The sequence below is a fragment of the Callithrix jacchus genome, chromosome 13 (assembly GCF_049354715.1).
Source record: "Callithrix jacchus isolate 240 chromosome 13, calJac240_pri, whole genome shotgun sequence".
Lineage (NCBI taxonomy): Eukaryota > Metazoa > Chordata > Mammalia > Primates > Cebidae > Callithrix > Callithrix jacchus.
The window spans coordinates 36749220-36773098 of NC_133514.1; the positions used below are offsets into that span (position 1 = coordinate 36749220).

At 39.1% G+C, this 23879-nt stretch overlaps 1 protein-coding gene across 13 annotated transcripts in view; it reads left to right on the forward strand.

Annotated features, from left to right (window-relative positions):
* The window catches only part of UNC5D (unc-5 netrin receptor D), a 560161-nt gene that overhangs the window by 515512 nt on the left and 20770 nt on the right, over positions 1–23879 (forward strand). For all 13 annotated transcript variants that reach the window (XR_004732764.3, XM_035270258.3, XM_008979310.5 and 10 more), the window contains 3 exons: positions 2310–2459; positions 9846–10010; positions 16756–16934. Coding sequence is in view for 12 of the 13 variants with exons in the window: in XM_035270258.3 (XP_035126149.1) it covers positions 2310–2459; positions 9846–10010; positions 16756–16934 (494 nt within the window). In the remaining variant the exon portion in view is untranslated. The remainder of the gene's footprint in view (positions 1–2309; positions 2460–9845; positions 10011–16755; positions 16935–23879) is intronic.

Consider the following 23879-nt stretch of genomic DNA (forward strand, 5'->3'; position numbering starts at 1 on the left):
TGGTCTTAATAAGCACATTTCTTGTTCGTACTTGTTTCTAATCTTGCACCAGAATTGCAAGAAGAGGTTAATATTGGTTAATATATTACCATATTAATTATATTGTTTCGCTATAAATAAACTCAGGTAAGGAACTGAGGTCTAAAGAAAATGATTTGCCCAAGACCACACAGAAATGTGATTAGAATTTTATGCTGCTATCTTCAGTTTATGAAATTGGTATTCTTTTGATTATATGAGGTCACCCAGAGTTTTAATGCACCTTAAAACCAGAGCAACATTACTCAAAAATAAAATACAAAGTCCTTAGCATAGCAAGTAAGAATTCATTATTTGTTTTCTGCCCTAGATTTTCATCATCTCCAATCACACACTTTCCACCCCAACCTTCCATCCCAGCTCTGTCTAGCCACCATGCCTGTGAATGTCCTGCTCAGCATCTGGAATGTCCTCTCCTTCCTTTTCAAGTGGCCAGTTCCTCCATTTATTTCAAAATGTGGCTCAAATACTGTCTCCTCTAATAATTCCCATATTCTTTTCCTGGTCTCCCCTCCCATCTGGGTCATGGGCACCTTCTGTCTTCCTTAACCTCCTGGGCATACATGTATAGTAATAGTTAGATACTGTATTAGAATCAATGCCTAGTGTTCTGACCCTTTCTTAATATTGTAAGTTTCTTGGTGGCAGAGATTGTTTCATTTCTACACACCCAGTGTTCAGCTCCAACATAACTCTGTTGGAAATTTAGTAAATCTCAAAGAAGGAACCAGTGACCAGAAACTGCCTAATGTCTCACCCAAGTAGGCATTTATAATTAATTTCCTATCCTGCCCATAGTGCCTCTTTTCTTCCATTCCTTGTAGCCCCCACCAGACATTGGCTACCACGTCATCATGTTCAACTCTGAAGTCAACAGGATCATCAATTACCTAGCACTGTACTGTCTAGTATGGTCATTACTAATCACATGTGGATATTTAACTTTAATTAAATTTAAAAATTCAGCTCCTTCGTCACTCTAGCCACATTTCAGGTACTTAGTAGCCACTGTAGCCAGTGGGTACCATAATGGACCATGCAGATGTAGAAAGAACATTTCTACCATCACAGCTAGTTTACCACAGAACCTTTGGCCCCAAGAAACACCCTACCCACAAACACCACCAAAGAGCTGGAGAAAATGCCACTGATTTCGTCCTGGAAAAAGATAGTAGCAACCTATTAATAGTTCATGTGTACCTGAAGGATAAAACTTGGATGGCTTCTTCGTCAAAAATGTTTTTGTTACTGTCATTCTACTTATGGACAAGAGACGGCTAAGATAACTGGTAAAGGTGTTTTTACTCATTGATAATTGAAATGTATGTTTTATTGTGTTTACAAACCTATTTGTTTTCTAAGAGCCTTTTTTTTTAGAATCTAGATTATAAGACAAAGGAATTCAGTTTTTAATTTCTCCTAGCTCTTCAAGGAAATAATGTCAATTAATGGTGATTTCAAAAATGGACTTTGGAAGCCTCAACCCCACGCAGTCATTTACCAATTCACTGAATATGTATTTGTTTTGTTACTCTGTTTGTTATATCATCTCTCCAATGTGATTTCAACACCACAAATTTGGAACCAATGAATGGTTTGCTCAACAGAATGTATACGGATTAAGTTTGTATTATATTCAGTGAAAGCCACAGGAGTGTTTCCTCGGGAATTTGATTTCTGTTTTCCTGAGCTACAGCTAACTTGATAAACAACTTATTTTTCCTTGGCCTTTTGGTATAATAACTTTTACAAACATTACTACAAATAAATATGATACATGCACACTGGAACATTTATTTTATGCCAAAAGAATAAATATAATATAATGCGTGCATTCGTGAAGAAAAATTGAACCAGAGTGGAGGGGGGGCTGTTTCTACTTAGTGTGAACTATGATGATGTGTCAGGTTAAGCATGAATGCATCCCTTGATTATGGTCATAGCAGAGTGAAATTCCTACAGTTGTGGAAACCCAGAAGTATTACAGTTTGCTTGGGGGCAGGGGAGGTCTTTGAGTTCTAAACAAAGGCACAGTGTGGTTCAAAGCCTAAGCAACACAAATAATAAAAAACAATTGTCTCTTTCTAACCAAATACTTATCACTCATCAGTGGTTAATCCTTAGTCCTGAACTTTGTGGGCTATGGAGCTGTAAAGAAGTATGTTTCTCCTATACTGTCTGTCCGTTTGTGGAAGACACAGGTGGTGAGTGTGCATATCCCTAGGGGGATGTTTCATTATTGATCCTCTTTTCTTTTTCTTTTCCTATAGGAAGTGGTTTCAGATGAAAGGCATCAAGGTGGACAGCTCCTGGAAGAACCAAAGTTGCTGCATTTCAAAGGGAATACCTTTAGTCTTCAGATCTCTGTCCTTGATATTCCCCCATTCCTCTGGAGAATTAAACCATTCACTGCCTGCCAGGTACTGGCCAAACGGGTTTCTAACAGAAACAGCTTTGCTTTAACCAGCAAGCATGTCACAGACCCCGGCAAGGGTCAGCTTGATTTTCCTCTTTCTATAAAGGATGGATTTCATCTTAAAACTGTCACAGAAAAGTAACAGTTTTGGCTACACTCAGGGAGTGAAACATATTGTCATAAGTTCACAGCATTCTAACAGGTGGGAAGAAAGGTGCTTGCACATTAGGTGAGATGACATTTCTCCTCTCTTCTGTTGGAATCATTGCTCAATATAGGTTGAAGATGCCAATTTAGCAACATAGAGCCAGGTTTGTGGGTTGGTTTGCTTTTATTAAAATCAGTTCATTATGAGACAGCATTTTAATCATATTCAGCAATGAATAAACGATGTCAGTGAGAAACTTTTTAAAGGTGATGATTTTGAATTGTAGAGAGCTATGGCTAGCCAGGTGAAAATAAGAGATTTTGTCTTTTTTATACGAAGTGTACTTGCTTCCAAATCAATCAGGCAATATGGGAAGAAGAAATTAAAAAAATTGAAAAGCAAAGGAAAAACATGCCTTTCTTTTTTGAGATGGAGTCTCTGTTGCCCAGGCTGGAGTGCAATGATGCGATCTCGGCTCATTGCAACCTCCACCTCCCAGGTTCAAGTGATTCTCCTGCCTCAGCCTTCCGAGTAGCTGGGATTACAGGTGCCTGCCACCATGCCTGGCTAATGTTTGTATTTTTTACTGAAGATGGGGTTTCACCATTGTTGGCCAGACTAGTCTTGAACTCCTGACCTCAGGTGATCCACCCACCTCAGCATCCCAAAGTGCTGGGATTACAGACATGAGCCACGACACCTGGCCAGAACATGCCTTTCTTAAGAATCCTTTTTATAAATATCTAAAGATACTTATTATTGTACACATGTCTCCTAAAAGAGATTTTTTTTAACATTTTGGGAAGACTCAGAATCTCTTTGGATCCTATTTAGTTATTTCAAGTACATGCTTAGCATTAAAAGATCTCTTCTAAACTTCCAATCCTGCCACTGAAGTCTATGAAAATTCCCAGTGATATGTATTAAAGTAGGCAGCTAGCTAGCCTACCATAGTTTCTGAAGCCAGTCATCTGTGCTTCAAGTGCTTAAGGACAGGATAGTTCCTTAACTCTGGAAAAGCTTCTGGTGGACTCACATTGATCTAGAATCACAGAATGCTTTCAGGCTTCTTTGTTTTGCCCATAAGCATAATGTGTAGAATCCTATGGGTTTTGTAACCTTCCATCCTTGCAGCATTTATTTTTTTAAAAACTATACACAGGTATCCAGCTTGTCAGAATGGGAACAAGCCTAGTCACAAAGAAGCGTTGACTGCATCATGATGGTTAGAAAAAAATTGAACCAACAACCATCCATCTTCTAAAATTCAGGATTTTTAAACTGGACAGGGAAATATTTTTCTATTGACTTTTTAGACTTATTACCTGAGGAATTGCCTGTCTGTCCAGTTTTAGCGCATTCAAAGCAGCACAACCGTCTCTCATGGCCCTGAACATTTTTGAGGGGGTGGGGGCCAGGGGAATATTCAGTACATTTTTTCGATGGAGAGAAGTTTCTATGAATAAATGTATTGTTTATGACATTCAAGGTGTAAGTATCTTTGCTTCCCAGTAAGCAGTATTCAAAGTTCCTAGTCCAAATTGAACTTCAGAGTATTGTTAAAACAAGCCCTGATAGTCATGCAAATTCCTCTGTATTAATCTTTATAGGTTAAAAGGGCCTCATTTCACTGGATGTGACACAAGCGACTCAGTGCAAAGTGAACTATTAAGTTTAATGCTTGGAGATAAAAAATCAGATGAAAGAACCATTATCTTGCAGCATCACTTAAACAATAATTCTGACACCAGTGATACTGAAGAGAGCCCCAGGAAGAAGAGGCTTAGGAGGCTAAGAGCTTACTGACCTCAGAGGGAATAACAGGACCAGCCAAAGCCAGAGGACATTGGCTTTCAAGGAAACCCAGCAAGGTTTACTGCTGGGATGGGTTGGATTACATGGAAGTTGCGACCATGTATAAATATTTGCCTTTTGTAATTGAGCATAATTTGAAAGAGTCTTGGAAGGCTGAGAAACAATTTAATTTTCTCTGCATCAGGAGGCTTGCCACTGAGTTTTCATTTCCACCTCATTTTTCTTACCCCAAATGGCTTTCCGCTCTATTCCTCCTTTCTCTTCGCCACCCCTACCACCAATTTTCTTGCCCCTCATCATCATTGAAATCCCTCAGCTTGTGTGAATGCATATTGTGCTTGGCTTAATGGCCATGCTGTGTTTGCTCTGGGCATTAGATGCAAAGCACTTAGGGGAGGGTTTGTGTTCAGCCTGCTTGAACCTCATGTAGAACATCATGTGCACTGACAAACTTGGCGTGGATAATAGAGAATGGCTTTTCATTAGGGCTTAGTGGTTAGGAACTAACAGGGCCTGTTTCTTGCTATCCCAGAGAGCTATTGTGGAGATAGAAAATCACACTATTCCTGACATCATTTATAGGTCTCTCCTTCAATTGGTGAATCTCCCTTTCTCTAATTTCAACTCAGGAATCGGGTAGTCAACATATTACCAATTGGTACCCAAACCCCACTCTACTAGGCAACTTTCCTGTTTTCTTCTGGGAAAGGTGGAATTTCCCAGAAAGGTACAAGCTGGGGAGATACCCAGTGCATATAATGTTTTCCCTATCCGACACCAACAAACTGCATGAGAAATGTTTTTAGAATGGTGTGAGTTCAAGGTTGGGCCCAGAGGTATGCCATGAGAGCCTGTACATTGAAGGACCAACTAGATTTTAAATCTTGTCGATTTAGGTTCTGGAGGATTAGTTTATGGATGTCATTGCTTTTGAAGCCAGGTATGTTGGGTGAGAAGTCGGAAAGGCTATGTCAGCTCTTCTGAGATCTCACTGTGGTAGCAACCACTGACCTTAGTTCAAACACACCTGAGGCCCACAGTGCTGGTCTCCCAAGTAAACAATTCATTATTCCCCATTTTCTTGTCAGTACCTAAGACTCTACCACGATTAGGTTATGTACTTTTCCCATCTGTAGAATTAGCGACCCTCCTCTGGGAGGTAAATAATTCTACTTTCAATAGGTTACTGGGACCTGAGAGCACCTAAATTGGTTCCTTTTATTCCTTGCTGGGACCTGAGGGCTCCTAAATCACTTTCCTTTATTCCTTGCTGGCTGTGGGGTAGGGAAGCCATAATAAACATAATACAGCAAATTATTAATTTATTTTTAAAAGCCAACAAAATACAAAGTCAAGTTGTCACCTCCCTAGGGTAAAAGCAGCTGTCTTTCCAACATGCTGTGTATCTTGGAGAACCCGGTGTCTGTCTCCCGCTAAGATATGATTTACATTCTCTCCATCTGCTAGGAACCTAATTATAATAGGAGTCAAAATGAAAATATTTCCGGAATTCTTTAAACACCCATAACTTTGCTACACTTTCTCCTCCCATATCACTTTCCACATAATTCCTCTCAGCTCAGCAAGCTTGTTGGTGATTTTAGTTTTTGTTTTTGAATAAATGAAAGTGAAGATGATTGCCCTGAAAACACACTCATCACAGTGCTTCTAATTCTATTATTTTAAAATGTTTTGTTGAATGCTATTGGCAGTTGCTACTCAAGTCAACAATAAAAAATATTCCTTTGATACTGTCTTAAAATCAGATTTTTAATATGTTTGGATTGTGTTCAATGGAATGGAAAGAGAGAAGAGGGTTTTTTGGTTTTTTTTTTGTTTTTGGTTCTGATTCTCATGTCTTTCTGCCAGGAAAAATTTATCTCTGAAGTACGCATTACTTCTTTATATTTCTTCCAGTGTTTTTAGTGGAAAAGGTAAGAAACTTAGCAAATGATACCAGAGAAGACACACTTAAATGAGTGGTCAGTGCCTTTTTTTTTCTTTTTTTTTTCAGAAGGCAAGCAGTACTAAGGATTCAAATCAAATTGCAGAAAACATACATTTGCTTAAGAGCTGCATCTTGAGCACAATTCTTTGTCTAGCCCTGAAGTCCAACTGCTTGTATTACAGTATGATAACCCAAATCTCAATTTTAGGAAACAAAAATCTCCTACTTGGCTTAGCTGGGCAAAACTACCTTAGGCAAAAGCATCTGTGAACCCCAGAGTGCTATGTTATGGTTACTTTCATTGAAGCACATGGTGCAAAGCAACTCTACAAAACTTCACTGGTTTGGAGAAGAGAGTTTATTTGAGGGCTAATAAAAATAATGTAGAAACAAGTACAGGGCAAGAGATGGTAGAAGCTTTTGAAGGCCAGGCAGGAGATAGAGTTTCACAGAGCAGGCATCAAAGGACCATTGTGATCCCCCAAGCAAAAGACTCAAGTAAGAAATGCAAAGTTCCTAGGTGACCTGGTCACATCAATGCCTAGCCCCCATCATTAGAGGTAAAAAAGGGACCATAGTGCTATTTCCTGAATAATTCCAATCAACTGCCTTCTGTTTGCCTCTCCAATTAAGCTCCAACCCCCTCATTTGCTCTATCTAGTAGAGCTTGAAGGCAGGAAGACTGGGAATAGGTAACTACAGTTAGCCATAATGGAAGTGTAACGTCAACCAGAATATTAGAGGAGAGTAACAATGGGAGAGAGATGATGGCAATCAGTTTCCAAAAGTTAAATTTACCAGAGAAGTAAAGACAAAACAAGATTATTTGTAGTGCTTAAGAGTATCATACCAAGGATTGATAATAATGAAATAAATACCAGAGATGAAGTTTTTGGAGTACTCCATAGAGAGATGGCAGTTGGGGCAAGTGTGAGCATATGGGATCTTGAAGAGTACTGTAGGCAGAGAGAGAAGGGTAGGAGACTGAGACGTGGAGGAAGGACTGCCCATGGTTTATAAAGTGGAACGAGGCTCAAGAGAATTAGGAAGAGAATCAGATTAGATAACAAGGATAAATGGCAGAACTTGTAAGTACATATGGTACAAGTGAAGTCATTTTGGAGTATTTTAGAGAGAATGACTTCCTATAGGCATTGCCAGGAGGCCCCACCAATCAGAAACGCCCTCTGCTGCAGGATCTACCACAGGAGAAAAGAGATCATAAGTAAAACCTTTTCATATTAGAGGAAAGTGGGAAAGTGATACATTAAATGGACATGTGTTATCAGCTGATGGTACAACCAAGTTTTCCTCCAACCAAAAGCGTCCTTAGTGATCCTTAGCTTGGTGCATCTTCCAGCATTTTCCCTAGACAATAGCCTCCCTCTGGAGCTCTCTACTGGCCCCTTTAAGGGTTTCCCAACTCACATCAGTTTCTAAGATAACATTTTCAAATCAAGAATTGTTTTAGTCAAGAAAACAGAAGGCACTCAAGACATTTCAAACTGAGAGGAAATTTAAGTGATTCATGTGATTACAAAACCACTGTGAGGAGCCAAGGTGACAGAAAGCCACCAGTGATGTTAGAAAACCAGTCAGGTCAGGAATATCAGGAAAGTACACCAGCACTGAAGCAGTGGATTCTCCAGGGAATATCCAGGAGCCCCTGCACACCTTTCTTGGGCTGTCAATAGAAGCCTTCGGGTCTGCCTGTTAGCGGGGCAGTGATGGTCTCTGCACTTCCTCTCCCTTCCAAATCTAGCGTGAGTACCTCTTATGGGCAGGATGGAAATGTGAACTTTTTCCAGCAAGGGAGCCTATAAAATGCAGTTTGGAGGCTTCTAGCCCCTGCCACATGGGGAAGAATAGAGAATGGCAAAGCTTCGAGTTTCATACTAACAGCCCACATCAGGCACAGGAATGAAGTCCATGAAATGCTAGATAGTTTCCCACCTACAGACCTTCTCTGTATCCTTCTTGAGATTCCACTTTTCCTTTGGTTCAGGATTAAGAATAAACAAAACAACCCAGAAAATTCTTACATTTATTGCTGAGATGCATGGTAGAATATTTGCTTTTGTTATGTCCTATCCCCTTAGAGCTAGCACTCCTCTCTTCAAGTTCACAGCAATCTAAAGTCCATCCATCCCTCCTGCCTGAATCCACCAGAAAGTATCCAAAATAAAAATCTGAAGATTTCTATAGAGAAAATTAGGAAACAAGGTATCTAAACAAGTGTCCACATAAGGGCTCAGGAATAACTAGGTAACTCATAGCTTCTCTAAGGGAACAGATCATTTTAATCATGCTCTTCAGTCTCATGACATGTACTGGCTTCATCACCAGTCATAGTTCAGGGCTCCAGACTTCCAGACTTGATACCTGTCTTGCCACTTTTCAGTTCTAGTATTACAGAAAACTCTATTTTAGCAACAGGTAAAGGAGCAAATAATAAGGTGGGAAATAAAGGAAAAGGTGAGCGTGAGGATTATTAGAGGCATATGTGGTCATTGCCAAGGGCCAAGCCACATTTGAATAGAAAGGAGAGAGACTTTTTAGTACATGAAAAAATTTCAGTGACTAACATCTACTTCACTTTATAGACACGGTCTGGTGGCAAGCACTGGCTAATACTAGGAAAAATGAGTAATTACAGATTTTATAAGTTCTCTTCTCATTGACTAAAAGTTACTTTTGCCTTTTAATTGTCAGTAAGTCCCTTGAGAGTGGGGAACTGAATCTGTTATTGTTTCTTATTGTTTACCTAGTATAGTGGTCATTAGCAGGCCCTTTATACATTACAGTTGAATGGACAAATTGAGCAAATGAAGAATTGACAAACTAGATCACTGTGGGATGACCCTGTATATGTGTTTATCTGTCTTTCTCCCCACCCTCTGCCACTGTCTCTCTCCCCTCCTTCCTCCCTCTCTCTTTCTCCTTGGCTGTGTGTATATGTGTGTGATTTTGTACTAGGTATTAATTTTTATGTTGGATACATTAGCAATATTGTGTTCTCACAATTCTGCATGAGTTTGTGATATGGGATTAAGTTTTGACCAATCAGTTCCTTAGCATAATTTTTACCTAAGTGAAAAGATAGCATCCTACCCTAGACTAAAGTAGAAGCATGGCCTATAGGCGTCTTCCAAAGGAAAATATTTTCCAAGTGGGGAAAGCAAAATGATAATTTTTGATGGCATTCTTTCTAATTGTGTGTCACCAAGTGAAATCTGAGCTCCTGCAGTGTGATTTTGGAATTCAAATGTTATTTGGAATTGATATTAATTACTTTTGTGCTGCTTGGCATTTGCTGAAACGTTATTTCTACAACAATTCCACCAAAGTTGCCTAGGCAATTATCTCCGCTGAGATCGTCGTCATCATCATCATCATCATTGCTTTAAGTCTCTCTTGTTCTAATTCATCTCAGCCAGGCTCTGCACACCATACCTCCCTTCTCTCCCTCTCCCCTGCAGGAAGTTCCGTTCTCCCGTGTGTGGTGCAGTAACCGGCAGCCCCTGCACTGTGCCTTCTCCCTGGAGCGTTACACGCCCACTACTACACAGCTGTCCTGCAAAATCTGCATTCGGCAGCTCAAAGGCCATGAACAGATCCTCCAAGTGCAGACATCAATCCTAGAGGTGAGTCCTTCATCTACAGTTCATTTGACCCTCTTTCTGAAGAATGATGAGAGTAATAAAGCTATCCCTACCAGCAGTGCTGTTCAGTTTCTGAAAGAGCTTCAAAATGCACAAACTCTTAATCTTCATTACTGATAAGGGAAAGTAAACCTTGTTTCAGGCCAAGGACTGAACTAAAGAAGGTAACTTTGAGGAAGGAACTGGTACCAGGCTTTTGATACACAAAATAGCAAGAAGCCTCAGTCCACAGCAGGCTTGGATTATCAGCTGAGATTCATTATAGACTGAAGCCAGATGGTACAGTTGAGACACATGCCACATAGAGGCACAAAGCTACCCTCAGACTGTTTTTCTACTGGTTCTGACTAGTTTTCCAGAAGTCAGTTGCCCTATATGTGTTATTTTATCTCCAGTGACTGGACTCCCTGTCTTACTGTTTCTCATGCCCTCCAGGCTTAGAATTCTGTACATCCACATTTCCATTACCCCATTCCAATACAATAATATAAGAAGGACCTCATTCTACAAGGTAAGGAAATGCAAGTGCAAAGAGAAATAGGACTTTAACCAGGTCAGATGAGTATTGAAAGGTAGAGTTAAAGTAGCAGTCAAGGGAGAATTCACTTGAACCTTTTGAAGAAAAGACATCTGATTTCCACCATGGCTCTAATTTGTGCTAAAGCACCAAGTGACTTCATGGGTTTGAACATAAGCTTATAAAGTAGACAATAGCCATCCTTCCTGAATGGGATAGAGGGAAAGATTAGCAGAGGGATTGTGATGCTTTTGTTTGGCAGTTTCCAGGTCATTACAGGCTAGTGCAGGAAAACATACATATTTTGCTCACTTATAAATATATGCATATACATACATATATGCATTTATTAATATAAACATATATATTTATAAATTTAGGCTTGGCAGAAGATTGAACACATTTATATACATGTAATTCAATTTCAGGGTTTTTTCTTGGAATAATGCTCCACAGCTATAAATTTTCCTTCTCTCTATTCTCATTTGAATTCATTGTTTATGCAAAATGAGTATTGCTAATTCCCCAAATAGTTTTTCTGAAAAGTAGATGGCTTTCCAAAGGATTGTGCCTTAAAATTGATAGCTGTCTTAATTGACATGTTTATGCACTATTTGCATTCATTATTGCCAGTTAGCATTATGTGCTCAAGTAGTTTTGATGGAGAAGGTAGATCTGGAAACCTGGGGTAGGATATTTTTAGGGGCTCTTTCTTGAACAGTGATGGTATTTTTCACATGATACATTTCAAAGTAAAATAAAAATTCTAGGAAGGTTTTAAAAATAAAAAGAAAATCTGAGAAGAGCTGGCATTCAGAAGGTAGATATGAAAAGGCATCACATAAAAGACCTCTCTCATCCAAATTGCCCTAGATATCTATTAACAGGCCAAGAAAAGAGTTCAGGTTTAAAGGTTTTTGTTTGTGAATGCATGTAGATATTAGTGATCAACGTGTGCTATTGCAGGATGTGACAAGTATTTTTGCTCCCTGTTTAATAAATTCTTAAAGTGCTTGAAAGGAAAATTAGCTAATAAATACAACCTTATTGTTTATTCTCCAATTTCTTTTCTAATGCTTTACTAGTTTACAGTCACTTAGAAATGCCTTGCAGAAGATAACATCTCTTGATAATGAGAGGCAAGTATCAGAATAATAATTCAATATTTATTGTTAGACTATAGTCATCCAGTTTGAGGGCTGCTACATTTTGGAGGCTTTATTAACCCTTTGATCCTTTTAAGGATCACTTTATTAATTGCTTCAAGCATTGCTGCAAAATTTGGCCCAGGTTGTCTTCTTCACTTTGTGATAAACTGTATTCCTTAGACAAGTCTAATTTGCTCTCATTTTTTATGTCAGAAGGTGACTAATAACTTCGGTAAGCCACTATATTTCAGCTATCATTTCATTTGCTTTCATATTTGTCATTCAACCATCAAAGCTCTGTGGGTTAAGTATGAGTATTATCACAATTTTACCTGCTATAAAAGTCTCAAAGGCATCAACTTTCTTGTCCAAGATCAAAGATCATGGAACTCTTAAGGAAGTAAGTGGAGCCACAGTACCCAACTCAGAGACCTAACTTCAGGATCAAAGTCTGACTACCCCGCTATACTACTCCTTGATCCCAATCAAGGCCATCTTATGGATTAGCTTTAACTGTGGGCCTTGTTCATAATATGACTTCTCTTTGGGGGCTCAGGTACTAGTGACAAACATCATAGCACCAAGTGATGATTTCAAGTACCTGAAAATATATGAAAATTGGAAGTTCTTTCTTCAAAAGAAAGAATTGGATGTAACCATCTGTGTGATGAACTACAACTGTTCATTCTATAATAGAGATCCTACACATAGCTCTGCAAACAAATGGATGTCTTGGTTGAATGATTGCTCAAACCCATTTAATCCTGGGATTGTCTGACTCACAGGAAAGACATGCATCTGGTGATACATCTGATGAATAAAAATTGCCCTCTTGGCTGGGCACAGTGGCTCATGCCTGTAATCCCAGCACTTTGGGAGGCTGAGGTGGGCAAATCACGAGGTCAGGAGATTGGGACCATGCAGTGAGCCAAGATCATGCCACTGCACTCTAGCCTGTGTGACAGAGCAAGACTCTATCTTAAAAAAAAAAAAAGAAAAGAAAAAGAAACCTGTCTTCTTTTTCCTAAAAATGACTTAATTTTTTGGTAAATGGTTTCAGCAAAAGTGAAGATGCAGAAAATGCTGAGATATTGGGACGACCTGAGGAGGTGCAGGATACATTCTAGAACTCTAGACACAGGTCGCTATTAGTGAGTTAGGAATAACAGACCGACTTTTAAAGCGCATTATACTTCATGTCCCCTAGGCAGAAAAAGACTACATTTAGGTGGTTTAATATGTTAGTAAGATAAATTCATCAAATTAACATTTATAATATATATAAGATCAAGATTTAAGATATATAAAATACTTTAGATCTGAAATACTGATTTTATATATCAATAGCAGTAAGATATCTATCTTAAATACTGCTTCAAATATTTAAGTCAAGGCAGTAATCATCCTCATCGAAGGCATTTGATCCATCATGTTCAGCCTGATCCCTGACATATCTCTTCATCTCTCTTATCTAAGTGATTTTTCAAATAAACCCAGTCCTTCATATCACCTTCATATTTAAAAGTTATTTTTGTGACCAAGATAATGTATCTTTTTTGTTTTCTTTAGAGTGGTCATTATTGTATCAGTCTTTAGAAGCAAGTTTTTCCTCTTAAATTTAACCCTATGGAATTACATAATGATTATTGCCAATCAATATCCCAATAAAGCAACAGTATCAACAGCCTAAAATTATAGACTGGAATAAAACGGTTTTGCAAATATTGAAGAGAAGGGAAAAATTCCCAAGTAATTTATTTCATCATTCCTTATTAAAGTAACATTATTAATGCATTTTTTTAGTATAAACAACTTAAAGGAATCTTGCATGTTACAATTTTCCCTTCAAGCATTTCTCTTATCTTTTTTCCAAAAGTGTTGGAAGTTGGGGGATAATTTGTCTGTTACAATAGACAGAATAGTTGGAATTTCTCATTGATTTACAAGTCCCTTAGCTTACCAGCTTACATCTGCTTATCTCAGATGTGCAGAGCATGAAAATCTACTGTTCCTCTGCATATTTAATTTAAACAATCAGAAAATGTGATGTATCTACAGGATTCTTATTACTTGGCCCAGATGTCCTTTAGAATACATCATAAATGTTACATAAAGTATCATCATTATGCATGGAAAATATTTAAATTTGAAAACTTTAAGAGGGAAATGGGGACCCACTTATTAACATGTAGTAAATTGAAAAATTACTTATTTTTAGACTCAGTCTAATACTTTATTCACCTTCAAATAAGACCACCTTGTTCAGCTTTTTCTGAAGATACCATGCATCAAGATGGTTTTTCTTCTGCCCACAGTGAAGAGAGAGCTTGGTCAACAATTTATGGGTACCATGAGGGCTTTCAGAGGCCAATTCTGTCTCTTGGGATCCTTCAGCAAGGACACTTCAGTGTTTTCAGTTTCACTGATAAGCCATGTCTTTGGCATTAAGACCCTTTTGTGTCATTTTATGATGACAGCTACCATGATAACTTGCACAGAATAGAAAATTTCCTTCTAGTTTCTATCATAGCTTTAAGTCAGAAAATATGCAAGGATACTATTCCTATTTGATTTGCATTTTTAGAGGCTAGAGGAAATTTTACAAACCATGATAAAAATGATGTCTCTTGTAACCTATTTTAAGCAGTAAGAAGCCGAATTGGTTCATTTTATAACCATTCAATATATCAGAACAGAATTGTCCACTCTGCCTGAAATAACCACCTATCCACCTAATTTCTGTTCATTTAATGCCTATGTATCTTTCAGGCCAACTCAAATGCCTTCCCCGTGAAGTATTTCCTACTGTACTCAGAAAACGTTTTCCTTAACCACCCAGCACTGTAGGTTTCTTGGCACTTGTCTTGAAACAGGGTGGTATGTTGAAATAAGCACTGTTATAGTTGTTAGGATGTCAGAATTCTAGTTTCACCTATGTCGATAACCACTTGGATGAATTTTTCCAGGTTTCATAACCTCTGTGGAGTCTATACAAATGCAAAATAACTGATTAGGAAATTGGGGCTGAGATACATAAGGTAGCATCCAAGGTCACTGAACCAGGAAGTGTTGAGTTTTACTCCAAAGTGAGGTCTTTCTGGTTCTAAAAACGATGTTTGTTTATGTTATACTATGACAACCTCAAGTACTAGAATAGTTTTGACGAACGTTGTTTCATAATATTCCAGGAACATAACTAAAACCAGTAAGAAGAATCTGTTAATATGATAACATGTACTTTGAGGTTCTAAGAAAAGCATGTGATATTCAGCAGTTCTCACCTGTGTGACCGTGAGACTGCCATTTCTCGGGATCTCTTCTGAGACACCCTTTTGGAACTGGTGGATTAAGGCATTTTGTTCCCAAAACAGAGCCCTTAAAATGCAACTGTGTTAAATAGTTACAGAAAGAGAAAAATCATTATTAACCATTAATGGAATTTCTGGGTCAACCAGTTTTCTCGATTAACATATTTAAGAAACTCTATTTGCAACCTACCAAGTCTGATTGTTTATACTTATGTGAGCCTGGCTGCCAGCTGAAAACAGCCACCATGGCTGTGGTGCCCACATTAGGAATATATTTAATAATTGGAAGAGGCATTAGGGCAGGATTTCGGGGAGGGCAGGAAGGGCGTGTATTGACTTGGAGGGCACAACAGGCAACGTTTTAAGGCAAGGGAGAGCTTCTTGGAGTTTAAATAATTCTAACTAGTCCCTTAACCCAATCCCAGATCTGATGCTTTAATTGCCCCTTGGATTAGTTTTCTTTTGCTGTGTAACAAACTACCACTAATTTAGAAGCACAAAACAACTCTTATTTATTATAAACCGAAGTGTTGGCCAGGGCATGTCCTCGCCTGGAGCTCAGAGTCCTTTTCCAAGTTTATTCAGGTTGTTGGCACCACTTTGTTCCTTATAGCTTTAGCACTAAGGTCTCCATTTTCTTGCTAGCTGTTGGCCAGAGGTCACTCTCTGCTCCCAGAAGCCACCCACAGGTCCTAGACACATGGCCCCCTCTATAGGAACTTCACAAAGTGGCTATTTGCTTTTCTCTAGGCCAGGAGAAAAGGTGCCTCTGGACACCAAGCGCTATCTCCTATCTCATTTGAGGACCAGCTGATTAGGTCAGGCCCACCCAGAAAAATCTCTCAATTGATTCAGAGTCAATTGATTAGGAGTATGAATTACATCAGCAAAGTCCTTTTGTCTTATGATCATGGAAGTGATTCAGTCAGATATTTTCATTCCTTAATATTTTGTTAGTCCACTTAAACTTATTAGCAACCAGTGCAGCCTGGCACATTTCTGTGGAGTTTCATGTTGGAGATAAGGATTAGTACTGAAATGACAAATTCTTACTGGACAGCTTTAAACCAGAAGCAGGTAGGCAGGCAGCAGGCAGGAGCCTTCCTTATCATACCACTATACAAGCTAGCTATATGTTACTCTGACTGAAGGCTGGCTCTGTTATACCAAAGCAACTTAATTCTGAAATAATTTTAATTTTGAAATAAAGGTATTTATTATAAAATCACACAACTTTAGGACTAGAGGATAAAAAACACAATTAAGGTAATCAACATACAATCATACCTTTGTAGGCATACAATCATACAAGGCATTTCCTAGTCAGCTCCTTTAATCAGCCTGTTCATCACTGGTCAGTTATGACTATCAGAGGGCCATTCCTTACTCTGAACTGAAATCTGTCATTTGGTATCTAGAAGCTGAATCTAGATCTAGCCCTGAGAGCAGGAAAAAAAAAAAAGAGTCTAATTCTGCTGTCACCTGACAGCTCTTTTAATGGTGGAAGCTGGTTATTGTGACTCCCCCAAGTGGAAAAGGCTGTTGTAAATTTCCAGTACACAATTTATTAGGCTACTAGAGAAGTTCTTTACTATCTTAGAAGAAAGAGGAACTTATCAATGTATTTTAGAGTCCGTCACAACAGGCAAGCATTTTGTGCATGTGTATTAACTCAGATTTTCTTAAAAAACAAAAGTGTTAATCAGGACTGCTTTCAGATGGATCTGATCATGTGTTCCTTATTTTGTTTATAGAGTGAACGAGAAGCCATCACTTTCTTTGCACAAGAGGACAGCACTTTTCCTGCACAGACTGGCCCCAAAGCCTTCAAAATTCCCTACTCCATCAGACAGCGGATTTGTGCTACATTTGATACCCCCAATGCCAAAGGCAAGGACTGGCAGATGTTAGCACAGAAGAACAGCATCAACAGGTAATTGGGGGCAACTTCTGGAGGATGATATTACTAAGAGAACTTGGAAACATAAAGTGGGCTAAGTGTAACTGTAACCATGTAGTTTCTGAAACCTAATATTTTTATGCATTCCTCTGGCCATATTTCATGTGTGTTCCCACTAAGTAAGTGAGAAAAGATCAAGAATTTGACAGTCAGCCATGCATAGTGGGTCATGCCTGAAATCCCAGCACTTCGGGAGGCTGCGGGAGGCAGATGGCTTGAGGCTAGAAATTTGAGACCAGCCTGGGCAACATGGTGAGACCCCATCTTTAAAAAAAGCATAAATAATTAGCTGGGAGTGGTGCTGTGCACCTATAGTCCCAGCTACCTGGGAGGCTGAGGAGGGAGGATCACTTGAGCCAAGATTGCACCACTGCACTCCAGCCTGGGCAACAGAGTAAGACCCTGTCTCAAAAAAACAAAACAAAACAAAAAACACCTTGTGTGACATTTCCTGTTACCCCATTTTGCCTTTGGCAACATTATAAAAAAGCCCTGCTTTGGTTCATGAACCATCTCTAGTTTTGCAAATTGAGTCACCCAAATGGGGACTTAGATTATGTTATCTTAGAGACTGTGAGTGAACAGAACACTTTCTCAAGCTGGTGATACAGAAACAAGCAAATTTTTCACATCTCCTCTCTACTATCAGGTAACCTTAAGCATGCTTTAACCCTTGTGAGGACATGCTCAACCTACAAAGTCAGTTGCCTGAATAGAAAAAAGGAAGTTTGAGGATAACTTTTGAGTCGGAAGCCAGAAGATGTGAAATAAGCTGAAGCTTGCCTAGGCACTGTGTATGGGCATGCTGCTAAAACGGACACTGCTCATCACTGCACTAACATTTGTAGTTGGGTTGAGAGTAGAATAGGGAGATCTCTAATGAGCTTTATTACTTTAGATGAGACAGGCAGGGGTGATGCTCTCTAGGGCAACACTGATGGGCAGGCGAGTTTGGGCTCAGCTTGAGAGATACCTAGCCTCCCTGCACTGAAAAACAACATCTCCTCTCCCTCTAAACCCACTGCATGCCCCAAAATGAATAGAAAACACATTTTATTTCCCTTTCCTTTGGTACTATTTTTTTCCTTTGAGGCAAAGCCTTATTTTCTTACTGTTCGACTTGCTCTGTCATTTTCATTTTTTGTTCTTTATTTTCACAGACATCCTACCTGACTCTTTCTTCTCTGAAAGGGAGGGTAGATGTCTGCCAAGAAGGAATGGAGTGCTACTGTCTGTTTCAAAAGGGATCTGGAAGCCAAGAACGAAGGGCACAACTAGAAATCAGTCACAGTCAGAGAGGAAAGTCTAGACAGAGGCATTGCTGCAAGAGAAAACTGAATTGACAGAGACAGGCAAGCCCGAAAAGAATAGACACATGTTTGAAAAGGCATATATTGAAAATGAAAGAAACAAAACTGTGTGAATGTACAGGGGAAAAAAATTAGGTTGAATATTTCCCAGCAACTTTGACAAAAGATGAGTTGTCTTGTATATACATAATCAATGAACACCATGACTGTGTCAAGTTCCCTTTCTGATCAACATGGATACAAAAATGAAAAACGAAACTAGAAAACATAATGTGGTTAAAAAAGAACAGTGAACAGGGACTCAGAAGATCTACATGGCAGCCGTGGTTCTGCTACCAATACTAGTCTGCCTAATGAGTCACTTACTATCCCTGTGTTTCTTTTTCTAAATATGCAGTTGAATCTGAACTATGTTAAGTCTAATTCATGCTGGCTATAAAAGTTTATGATTTTTTAAGTTACCATTTTAAAAAATTGTCACAGAATACCTGTGTGCCCATAGATGCTGTCATTAATTTGCTGAATGAGCGTATGTATGTTCCTGCCTTATTACCTTTTATTCTCCATTTATAGTACACATAAGAGAACTACACGGAGTACCTCCAAAGTCATCAGTGTCTGACCTTGCACAGTAGGGAAAATGCATTTCATACTGGGAGACTAAGTTTAACAACCTTTTGTATCTGGGCACTAATGAGCAGTCTATGACTATCCTGGAGCCACCTGCCCGCTTCTGTGTCTGGGGCCATAAAACCTGAGTGCTCCTGTCCATGTTGGTTTACTTGTTTTTGTTTTTCTCTAAGATCTCATCTCCAGGAAGATTTTTTTTTTGACATAATTCATACAATGTATTTCATGGAAAATTTCTAACACAGTATCCAGAATATGTGGATTCCTAATAAATGATAATTTTTCCCCTGGACATTTCCACAATTAATAGCAAATTAGAATAGCACAAATACGTGGAACCTACTTCTGTCTTTAAATCTTACATAGTCAGGCTCATACCTATAATTCAACACTATAGGAGGCCAAGGTGGAAGTATTGCTTCAGGCCACAAGTTCAAGGCCAGCTTGCACTTAGGGAGAATCCTATATCTACAAAGAATTAACAAATTAGCCAGGCATGGCTGTGTATGCCTCTTGTCCCAGCTATTTGGGATGCTGAGCCAGGAAGATTGCTTGAGCCAAGGAGTTTGAGACTGCAGTGAGCTATGATTGCACCACTGCACTCCAGCCTAGGTGACAGAACAAGACCCTGATTCAAAACAATAATAATATTAAATAAATGAAAATCTTACACAGTCAACATACCAGTTTCACTGAGTGTCATTCTCTACCTTTCTCTTTAATCTCCAGCTTTATTCTCAAAAAAGCAGTCAAATTATGGAGCGAAAATGATTTAAACTAAGGGCTAGCAAACTTATTTTTTCTATAAAGGATCAGACAGAAGAGTTTAGGCCGTATGAGATCCGTTGCAACTACTCAGCAACTATTCAACTCTGATGCTGTAACAGAAAAGCAGCCAGAGAGAGTCTGTAAACAGATAGGATTGTGTGCCAGTAAGCTGTATTCATAAAAACAGAAAATAACCCATATTTGGTCCTGCAATCTGTAGTTTGCTGACCTTTGATTTAAGTGAATCTGCCTTGAAAAACTTCCACAAGATGTTGTTGGCTCTATCAGGATAATGCCTGCAGCTGAGGCTTCTCATCCAGCTCTGTCTTAAGGCTGATGTGGTTACAGCAGAGCTGGCCACCAAGATACTTGGAAAAGAATAGGAGAAAACTACTCACAGCCCTCTTGTGCTCTGTTAGCTTATTCTATTTTGCAGAAATTGTCAAGCCCTCTTTATGTTTTGAGTACTGTCCCAAAGACAAGAGGGATTTTTAGGGATGTAATCCATCACAACGTTCTATTGTAAAAATATCAAACCATTGTCTTTGCTCTCTTATGATTCCAAATAATATAGTCTAGAACTAATAGTAAATGTGTTAAAATACAGAAATATAAAATCATCTCTATGCCAATATTACTGAGTAAGAAAGCCATTCACAGCTTGGGATTTCACCAACCCTGGAATCACAAAAAGATGATCACAGAGTACACACATAGTCAGTGATTCCATTCAGGCGGTTCACCTACCTTGATTTTGTGATGGCACTTTTGCCTGACTCTTCCCCTCCATTCAATTCCAAAAAGTGTTTAAAAGCTAGTAAAGCTACCACCCTCAAATCATTAAGGAAGACTTTCAAAACAAGTGGAAGAAAACATTTGCTTTTACTTTACTGCCAGTGAAAATGTTTTCTTACCCTCCTTTTGGTAAATGCAAATGTCACTGATGATAATATGCCTTTTTGCCAGTCAGGCCTCTGCCTAGATCTGAACAGGAAGGAAAAGACAGGGAATGTACAGTTAAAAGCTTAGCAGTCGATGAGAATGCGAGAAATGTCAGTAGCGTGCGCTGTACGGCTGGCAACACAGGTGGCCTTGAAACCCGCCTGGCATATGGATCACACTAAATAAGCTACACAGCCTCGCAAAGAATGTCATAGATAACAGTTGCAGTTACAGATTCTGTGAGCAAACTTTGACTATTACTCAGAGTTCATACTTGCTGCATTTCAAAGCTGAGATTGCACATTTATTCTGAAAAGTCAGCCGTAGTAACTCCATTTCAATGCTCCTGGCCACCTATGATTGGTAGATGGGTAGAACTGTGAAATAAGGAATTGATCATGCAGCGGGTACGTGGTGGGGATCAGTGCAGAGGACTTAACAAATTAAATGTTGGAAACTAACTGCTTTATGTAGAAGTGTTCCCCCGTATCTAAACTTCCATGGTGCTTTGTATTTTCTATGATACTTTTTATTTTTTAATTACAGTTAATCATACTGAGAGAAGACTATGTACTTGGGGGTTATTCAATAAATACTTCTTTAATGAATGATATTAACTTTTTCACAGGAGAGTGTTTTTCTGTTTGGAGATCGAGTATTTCTCTGGTACCTACACTGGAGTGCAGTGGTGTGATCTTGGCTCACTGCTACCTCTGCCTCCTAGGTTCAAATGATTCTCCTGCCTCAGCGTCCAAAGTAGCTGGGATTTCAAGCACAAGCCGCCATGCCTGGCTAATGTTTGTATTTTTGCAGAGATGGGGTTTCACCATGTGGGCCAGGTTGGTCTCAAACTCCTGGCCTCAATAATCTACTCAACTCAGCCTCCCAAATTGCTGAGATTATAGGCGTGAGCCACCACGCCTAGCCAGGAAAGTGTTCCTGACTCTAAAAACCTGCCTCCTAATAGATAGAATTGATATGAACAAGCATCAGGGGATCTTGAAAGTGAGTCTTAAAACAGGCTACATGGCTGATATTGTGGAAGATTCCTATCTTTTCCCTCAGATATGAACAGTACCTGAAATTCTACTATTAGATCATTCTTCTGTGATGCCTCCTAATTTTCATATTCCAGAAACCCTTGTGAAAACACAGCCAGCTTGACCAAGTTGCTATGGGAACAGATTCATGAGATGGGAACAGATCCATGAGATATGGGCAGATGAGTAGAGGGGAGATCGCCACAATGGAATAAAGGATTCCAAAATGGAAAGCAGCAGATAAATGATGTCTTATTAACAGTTTTTCCCAGTGCCCTCCCAATAGTATATTTGTTTGAACATGTGTAAGCACTTGCCAGGGTAAACGTATTTCTTATTGGTCTGCTAGTTAAAACGTTTCAAACATACTTCAGATTTAATGGGTTATGGTATAAAAACTGTACACGTGAAATTCCTTCTATCTCATGGCTGACATGCTGTGCTAGAATTTGTTTCCCAAGAAATCTTTTAACATGAGAAACAGAATGTTCTCACACTGAGGTGCTATCTTTTCATTTCCTCTGTCCATCCTTTAATTGGATGCAAAGGAGCAGTGAGATGGCCAGAGAGCTGAGTGAAAGGATGGAGAAAGGTCGCAAGGCAGCTTTGCAATCTATTTCTGAATAGCTGTGGAGAACTCACCTGAGGTCGAAGAGTCCTAGAGCCAGGTTTCTTTGGAATGAAGGAAGAAGGGAGAGAAAGAAAGAGGGAACAAGTTGAGTATAAGATGCGGACAGAGCGCCTGCTTTACAGGCAAGACCACTAAGTATGGTTACTTGGTGACCAGGGGCTGTAGATATTTTTATTCTTGCATGTGGGGATTTACTGTGATCACACTAAACTAAGCTTCTTGGTTCCGCAGGTTAGAAAACACATTCTAGCCTTCAAATAATGGATGTGAGGCTGCCATTTCTAAAAAATCAGTCTGCATGCCCTAAGTGGCGCTGAGAAAGCTGACAATGTCAGTAGGTCTGAATACGGATGTTTTCATAATTTGAAAAAGTAAAATCCTAGGAATGATTTATGTAATTTATGAGAGAACATTTTAAGTGATTAACTATTTCCTTATCAAGTTTTATTACCTTGTTCTAGAAACCAGATGACTCTTCTAAGAAGAATGATTGCATAGGGAAATAGTATTAAACATAGGTCTTGTAGTCAAAATACAATAAAGCCCAAATCAGGTTTTTCTGATTCTGGTTCAGTGTGGACTTATGCAGGCTCTAAAATTTACAAAGCCCTTACAGTGAAGCCAGAGGGACCCAACCCAGCAAAGTGGAGGATGTTTGGGTTTCATTTTGTCAAAGTCAGTGACTCATGAAACAGTCTGCTAACATGAAGCTGAACGCAGACAGCCCTGGGACATGTTTAGCCATGAACAAGCTGTATATGGTTTGTAAGTGGCAGGTGCCCATCCTAAAGGCAATATGGAAAAGAAGCTTCTTATGTTCTTCCAGAAGAACTAAAGTTATGCTCCCATTGTGAGCTCTAGGGGATGCTGACAAGGGGTGTCACATTTCTTCTAGGCCAAGACGCCCATGCGCACATGCTGGGCTTTGAAGGAATAAGTTCCCTCCTATAAGCTAATGTTTTCCGAAAAGACGTCATGCCAAAACCCCTTTATAGCCAACTAGTCCCCTTAACAAGTGCTGTTTCACATAGCACTGAAAGAAGTTAGCCATGTCGATATGTCTGAGTAAGGATGTTTTCATAATTTGACAATATGACATCCTAGAAATGATTGTATCTAATTTATTAGTGTGCTTTTAGTGATTGTTCCTTCTCAATTATTTGTGAGGTTTTATCATCTTTTCATTTTCCAAATTGAGAAACTGTCAAAGCTTATCCTGTCAGGAATGAAACTGGAGAATTGAAAACGGACTGCAGCTGACTTTGTTCTCATTTGGCAACAGATCTCAAGGATCCAGGGCTCTCATACATTTTCAAAGAAGAAAGAATTCTTGCTATTTTTCTTCAAGAAACAGATAATGAAATAGGTAAAAGGATAATGATGAGGGAAATTTTATTGCCAAATTAATTGGCCTGAAATGATTAATGTACCACTTTTAGAACAAGGCAGACTGGAACTCAGCATGTTTTCAGGTGCCCATGTCCTTCCCTTTCAGATTTTCAATGCCAGCTTCCTCTCACTGGAAGATACTGGGGGCAGCAAGAATTATCTAGTGCTCACCTCTTGCTTAGTCTTTAAAAATGCTGCAGTAAGTCAC